The following is an 8,250-nucleotide window of genomic DNA, read 5'->3' on the forward strand; positions in this document are numbered from 1 at the left end:
GTGTTGCGGTCATACAAGGGATCACACGACAAATCATCTCCAGTCGTTATATTTAATTTAATCTATAATATTTATTTGTTACGATATCTCCCAATTTCGTCTATTTCCAGTTCATCCCAGGCGCGTAGACCCCCCTTATTCTTGCCTTGGCCCTTAGACAAGAATGCCTTTAAATTATACTGCAATTGTGGAAGGATGAATGCATGAACACCAAGACGGATGGTAATGTATTTTGACAATATGCAGTAAAGACTGAAGCCGAACAAGACAATTGTTGCAAGTCAAAGTTTATTATCAAAAAGTATATCTTATAGTTTGAACGAGTGTATGATTTAAGTTGAAATATTGCTCAATACATCCGTTGTAGAACTATACAGAAATACCACGGTTAAAATAGTGTTCAATACATCAATTGTAGAGCTATATAGAAATACCACTGTTAAAATAGTACTCAATACATCAATTGTAGAGCTATATAGAAATACCACTGTTAAAATAGTACTCAATACATCAATCGTAGAGCTATATAGAAATACCACTGTTAAAATAGTGTTCAATACATCAATATAAAAATATTAAAACAGAAAACAAAAAAGAACATGTTATTACTCAAGAGTTTCACGCTATGCGATCTTCGGACAACTGACCTATTTTCAGTCTTCGTCCCTATTGAAGTTGGACAAGTAAAATCATTCTCATGTCTTCCAGACGAGTTCGGAACGTTTGTTTCAAGAAGTGTACTTAAAGTTATATATATATATAAAAAAAAAGTGATTCCAAAATATCGACATCTTTAAATATTTATTAAAATTATATAGTTTCTATCCGTTGAAATTTAATCTTCCATAATATTAATGATGCCTTTTTGTGCTATATTTTGCTTTTAGATATGATATCATGCCCGGCGATTATTATAGAGCTAATTTCCCATTGACCTATGTGTTTTTTACCCAACTGAGAAAGTCAGAAGTCAGAGTTCATATAACAAATATTAATAAAAAAAGATTGTATTTAAAATGATCATTCGAATTCGTTTATGATAAATCAACTGAAATTGTACTTTAATAATCTGAACAAAATCGTCTTGCTGGCATCCTACCATAAGGACCTGTAAATTTCTGCATTACAATATTGGTGCACATATTATTTGCCCATAATCTCCAATAACTGCAAGCAGAAGGTCTATTATGTCCAGACTTGCTCGCCAATGCTGCGTAATATCGTGATTGCCCATTATTATTATAAGCTGCACATCTGTGTGGATTGCCCTCATACACACAGTCATAGTCTTGATAGTTTGGTCTCGAACATCTTACATGAAATCTTCTATTTCCGCCTCCTGGTTGTCTACATTCAGCATAACTACAAGTATATCCATCATTGGGATTATACAGGAAATTGCCAATCATGCCCACACTCCAAGCTTTACTTAGGGCCACCATACACACCAACACTGCAGAAATTATTAACACACGCATACTGGTTTGCCTGAAAAATAAACAAGGAAAATACAAGTAACATCATCAATTTATTATAATCTCATATACGCCAGTTCGCATTCGGTAATCCTCGGCAGTTTCCGTAAAGGTTAATCTGACTCTTTAATGAGTAGTGAATTCCGTTGTGTCTTCTTGGGCCAGACTCTATACTTCAGGTATTTGTCAATGATTTGTCAGGTAATATTGTGACCTAAATATAGTCCTTAAACTTATAGACTTTGGGAGATAATCCTGACACTTGCAATGCATTTAATGCTATATTGTGACTATTGGTTATCCATTGATTTTATTATCAGTTTGAATACATATCTTATGGATTTTTAGTTTTCATTGACTTTGTTTACAAACACATCCATCGTCTTGTGGAAATAAACGACGCTTTATCATGTGACTTTTTATTTAAAGTATATGGGGCAATATAAGATTTCGAAATATTTAAAGCGTTGCTTCTCAAGTAAATAAGCTGAAGTGCCTCTTTAATTGTTTCGAATTGCTGAAGAGCCTTAGCTAAGCAAAATGCAATATGCTCGCTGATGCGCCACCAGTTGATAATCCCTGATTTATAGGTTTTTGTGGGGAAAAAATTTTAAATAGGAAACATGAAATGGATCTCTTTATTCTGACCTTCATTTGTTCCTGTCGAGATTCCATAAAATACACCCAACTAAATACCACATTGATAAAAATGTCAAGTAAGAAATCTGTCTAGGTGACGAAGCTTTAGACTCTTATGTCATATAATAAATTTGGTATAGTTCGAATGTAAACTATGATTCAATTACGTTACAGATTAATGATCATTCATAACTTTATTAATGTAATGTTTAGAATAATTCTTTTGTTCATAATTTTATTTTATTTGGTGCATATGTTACGTACTTTAAAATATTGAATTGGTCATCGTATTTTACTGTTAGGTCATAAACAAAGCAATAATAAATAGTCACTATCTTTCATTGATAACTTGGAATCGCAGTCAGATCCTGACATTTCGTGACGTTTACGTGGAAGCGAATAAGAAGATGTGGGTGTATTTTAAAGCGGTTATATAGACCTTGAGAGTGTTTTGATATCAAATACCAGGAATATAAACCTTTTAGGATTTAGTCTCTTTATTAAAGTTGTCAACGTGTTTGTACGGTTAAATGTCACTTCTGAAATCTTTTCATCTCTTCATCTTTCATCCAATGAAGCATTTGAAGTTTACATTCATTATGGAGACGTAATTGTCGTGAAAACCCTTTCTTAAATTGATTAGGCTTATTGTTGGGAATAAATATTTCATTATGATAAATTCATCTTTAATTCTAGATCAGACGACATATTTTAGAAGTTTAGTAGACTATGTTGCTTTAAACCACATTTATACAAGCGTTGCTTAAAACCACTTTTGCACAAGTGTTAGATCAGACGACCTATTGTAGACCAACGTTGCTTAAAACCATACTTTTCTACAAGTGTAAGATGATCCGACGACTTTTTTTTTGTAGACCAACGCTGCTTAAAACCTATCTTTTATACCAGCAGTACCAGCAATTCGTTACTTATTCTCTTGGTAGTTCATTATAATCAAAGACATAACAGAGTTTACTTAAGTACATTCGGTGCAATTTTGTCTTGTTAAAGTTATCATGAAAACAATTGTGTAATGTTATGACCTAAAGCGAAATAGTCAAACTATGCCTACCTTATATAACCTCACTGCCTTTTTACTATGCTGCCTTTTTGATTTTGTCAGCAAAGTTTACTCTCTTGGTTATATATAAGCGTTGAGGCCGGATGTTTCTTATAAACTTGATATTTGACCTTGTCTATTCCAGAAAAGAAACTTATACAAGGATGTATTTAACCCATTTGTATACTGTTAGTCTAGAGGTCAAGGCTTTAAGGATACTTGCACATGACACCACGTTTCATTTCATTCGAAGTTGATAAGAACTTAATTTGTTGTAACATCAACAGTTATTTGTCACTCTCAAAATATTTCATTGAGCAAAGTTTTGATTTGTTGAATATGATAAGATTAAAACAGAATATGTATAACAATATCGTTAAATCCCGAATGACAAGTAAAATCAGTCGGAGAAAAATACGAAATGAAACATACATATTCTGGTAAAAGAAACTGTTTTGATAGCAGTCCTAATGTTATTTATGACGTAATGTAATGAATGTTAGAGTGCATTACTACTCATCAAGCTATAAATTCATATTATTTTGTGATGGAAATGTCGAACCTGTCCGTCCGTACACATTTTTGTTGACACGATAGAGGCTACAGATTTTGTCTGACCCTGAAACTTGGTGTGCCTGTATATATCGATGGAATCTCGGTCAATTTCGAACTTCGTAACAATCGGATGAACGGTTTCGGAGTAATTGCCCCTGACTTAGTTAAAACGCGCCCAATTTGGCTTGTAGGCGCGATAGGAACTTTAGTATTTATCTTGGTGAAACTTAGGACGCATGAATATATTGATGAGATCTCAGTCAAGTTTGAAATTGGTAACAATCGAATGAATTTTTTTAAGGTTATTGCCCTTGACTTAGTAAAAAAAACGCGAAATTTGTCTTATTGGCGCAATAGAAACTGCAGTTTTTATGAAACCTTTCATCTTGATGAAACTGGGAATAGTAGTTTTCTAACAGCTTCCAAAATGCATAACAACGAACTTAAAAAGCTTACGTAATGTTATAAAATAATTTTAGCGTTTAAACATTAATGGCTGAAAACTTTAGTTAAATCATTCAGATACATTAAAGGGAACTGTATTTCTTGATTTTGTCGAGCTTCAAAAATGCAGAATGTCCTTTAAACGCTCACTGATAATATTTTAAAAGATTGGGTTTCCACTGTTGCAGAATAAATTTATTCCTGCCAAGGTCAAATTGAAGTGAATGATTTCACAATATGTCGCTGAGACATTAATTCGCTCGTAAGATTTGACACTCTCTCAAGATCCGGTTGGAGTTAGGTCAAAAGAATAGGTTACCACTTTTACAGAGAAAACGAATTCATATTTAGGTCAAAAGGGAAAGGAATGAAGTGTGGTGAAGCATTTCATAAAATGTCCCTGTGACACCAACTCGATTGTACGAATTTCTCCAGATCTGATATTTTTAGCCGAAACATTTCCTATTAGGAAGTAAACATTTAATTATTCATTTGGCGACTGACACATGATCAAACTGAAAAAAAGCCGTAATAAATAGTCCGTATTTAATAAAACATGAAATGATCACAGAAAGCGTGAAACGACCTCAAACTATTTTGCGAAATATTCCCAGCAAGCTAATTAGGACAGTAATTAATTTTCAAAACATATGTATATGAGAGAAGAGCATTTAAAGACTCAGATATTATTTTCCTTTTTTTCTTTTTGACATACGTAAAAGCCTAAGCTCTTTTTGAAGTTATTTAGCGCATCTGTTTACAAGCTTCGCTACCAGTATCATGTCTTTAAGATTATTTATTTAGTACAGTATTTATTGACTTTTTGTATACTTAAAGTGATACTAAGTCTTAGAATAAACATAAAATTTAATTCTCAAGAATGGTCAATATGAGTATATATTCATCAGTGAACTTACCTGGTGTCATAAAGATACAACAGAATCCCCGTAAATTCTAGAAAATTCATAAAACTAAGTAATTATTGAAAAACATAATATTAAGCGTTTTTCAATAGTTAATGGCATTTTTATTAAGTTTTTTGGATTTATCAGATTATATAAGGATCCTGTTATGTTATTTATGACACCAGGTATATCTACTGATGAATATATTCTCTCATTGGCCAAGATTAAAATTTTTAAATTTTATGTTTAATCTAAGACGAAGTATCCCTTTAATGTATGATAGTGTCTCATTAAACTTCACGACAACACTATCAGACAATACCGCTACAATGTAGTTATATATCAAACTGAATTAGGTGTGGGTTATGGGGGATAAATCACGGACAATATGCACTAAACTGGCAAATTCCAATAATAAATAAAAAAAAAAAAAAGCAATTCTCCCAAAAATGTACAATTTTTAAAATGAAGTACATGTTCGGGCAAATTTTCATGCGTAGAATTAATAATTCATCGAAAAATAGTTTGAGGTAGATTTCTGGTCGTTTCATGTTTTCTACGATCGTTTCCTAGTAATTTCTGGTCGTTTCCTGGTCATTTCATGTTTGTTTAGGTACACACATACGAACACTAGAAATCTGCAGTTCAGCAGTTCTTATATCTAATGGCACGAAATATTGTCTATGCATTTCAATTTATTTGAAAATTTGTTGTGCAATCTAGGAGAGGAAAAGTGCCAATGTCTCATATTTAAAAACTAGCAAATTATCAAAGGTTTACTTCAAAACAATAGCTTTCCTACATGTACTCAGCTCCGTTCAGAAATTATGCATGGTTTTCCCTTACATTTCAGATGTTTAAACATTTTAAAAGCTTGTTAGAATGTCTCTTAAGATGATAGAAGTAGAAGATTTGGAAATTTATATTTGAAATAATTTACTCTAAAAATTCAGATTGGCACAGACGGATTGTTATCCGTTGAAAACAAAAACATCTTATGTGTTAAAGTTTTCATATAGTAGCACACGATGGACATTGTTCAAGAAGAAACATTGCGTATGCCGATCTGTCACATGTCTTTTTTTTCTCACGAGACCACAAGGAATGATTCGTAAAAGTGTTTTTATTCAATGCAAACGACAGAAACATTGTTGGCGAAATATTTGTTGATTATTCATCCAAGTTGGATTTACAAACAAATGTTTCGTGAAACAAATAGCAAAGTCTGCATAAGCACACGACGGATTTTAGGAAACAATCCTTCGTTGAGTAAAGGTGCATTAAGCTTTACTAAAAAAAATTAGGTCTCTATAAATTAGTTCAAATTCTTCAAATATCAGTCTAATATATATCATTATAAGGCTATTTTTGAACATAATTATTAGTATGTGTCTGGAAGACAAAAGAGAACGTTGATCCATAATTTGAACATGATCTTAGCTAGGATAAAAAGTTAAAGGAAACAATTATTTTACATCTCATACCTTCTTACAACCTTCAGATGTCGAACAAAATGCGTATAATAAGTAATTGTTATAAGATCGTATCGAGTGGGGGGAGCTTAGGTGCTCTATAACTAGGTGTAAATCTAGTTATACAACAATTTACTCTGTAAATATATAATGAGAGGGGAGTGACTTAAATTGTCTGCACAGATAATTACTGACATATTAACCACACCCACAGCACGTGCCAGAGCGAACAAAAAGTAAATTGTATTCATGATTGTATAAACGTGTAACAAAACAAGTTATGGAAAGGAGTACAAACATCCAGTCTCGTTCATAGTCTCAACTTTTCATGTCTTAATGCAGAAACTGCGACCAATATTAACAAATTATTATATGAATTAAGTAAACATGCTTCCAGTGGAGTTTTTCTTTATATCATACAAAGTCTCTGTGATATTTTGGAAAGACAAATCTGTTACTAGTTCGGTTGAATAAACTGATGTTACAGCGTTGCACGTGCAACGATTATAAGGTAACAAAAAGTCACTCCCCTGGCTGCCAGACGTTTGTCAATCAAGTCATAAGTAATTCATAATTTAAATTTGTAATTTGTCGGGTTCGGTGTTCGATTCTGGTGACTCTGAATAAAGCAGATATACTTCAGTATATGGAAATCGTGCTATGCCAAGATATTGTGAAATTATAATGGATGACACAGATCAACGATGGGTACACGAATATATGTCAATGTCACATATTCATACAGATTATAGTCTGTCAATTTGATGAATGTGTTATCATTAATCAGAGTTGCATAAAAATATATACCGGGTCCTATATTCATGTCGAATAAACAATAAAAACGACTTCTTCACTTCCGGAGTCAAATGCTTTACAATGTTCTAAAACGATTTTAAGTCTCATGCGATCCCCAGATACAAGCAATGATATTTCCACAATATTTTCACACGCGAGCTAACGATAGATACTCATTCGGAACTCGAATAAAATCGATATAATTGGAGCAAATTAAGAAGAAAAGATTCATAAACTCTAATGCTCTATAAATATTGTTTTATTTTCGTCCATGAAGTATAAAGATACAAATTTCTTATGTTTGTTTAGTATAATAAGTTTAAAAGAAATCGGACTGAAATCTTGAATGTAAATAACGGATAGGCATAGATTATTGTATCATAATGTATATTTCACGAGCTTTTTAAGTTTAACACTTTATAGTCTTTAAGGGAAACAATTGGCAATTTCGTTGTGTACATGCTGAAGAATGGGTTAACTACTGAATCCACCTCGGGCTAAATCTGAATTTCAGCATAAGTTGATACGTTAACTGCATTAAATGTAACTTTCAAACGTGGGTAAGTGTGTCTACACATTGCTAAGAATGCTCAAAATTGACAATCAGCTGTGTACACACTTATCCTTATTAGCTTATGCTTGATTGTCATTACTGCGATTTGCAGGACAATCGTGATCTATATTATGGACAAATCGTGATTATAGTGAGAATACATCTTAAGGAAACAATGAAAACCACAGTCAATCGAGCTGTATATATACCTGTCGGGGTCGAGTCGTAGCTCATATCGGATCACCCTTGATAATGATCGTGAAGGACATGTTAAAGGGTCTTCTCACATGATAAACCAGCGTTTATTTCCCTATAACGATAACAAGATCCACATTCATTCCTTATATTTACA

The 8,250-nt window shown here is 32.6% G+C and overlaps 1 protein-coding gene across 1 annotated transcript; it reads right to left on the reverse strand.

Moving 5' to 3' along the window:
* Positions 1-274: 274 nt before the first annotated feature.
* Positions 275-3,279, reverse strand: LOTGIDRAFT_229488 (hypothetical protein). The gene is made up of 3 exons (XM_009065679.1): positions 3,187-3,279; positions 459-1,488; positions 275-407 (listed from the first exon to the last, which is right to left on the reverse strand). The coding sequence occupies exon 2, from the start codon at positions 1,476-1,478 to the stop codon at positions 1,062-1,064; it is 417 nt and encodes a 138-aa protein (XP_009063927.1). The 5' UTR covers positions 1,479-1,488; positions 3,187-3,279; the 3' UTR covers positions 275-407; positions 459-1,061.
* Between the last annotated feature and the right edge of the window lie 4,971 nt (positions 3,280-8,250).

The sequence above is a fragment of the Lottia gigantea genome, assembly GCF_000327385.1.
Source record: "Lottia gigantea unplaced genomic scaffold LOTGIsca_7, whole genome shotgun sequence".
NCBI lineage: Eukaryota > Metazoa > Mollusca > Gastropoda > Lottiidae > Lottia > Lottia gigantea.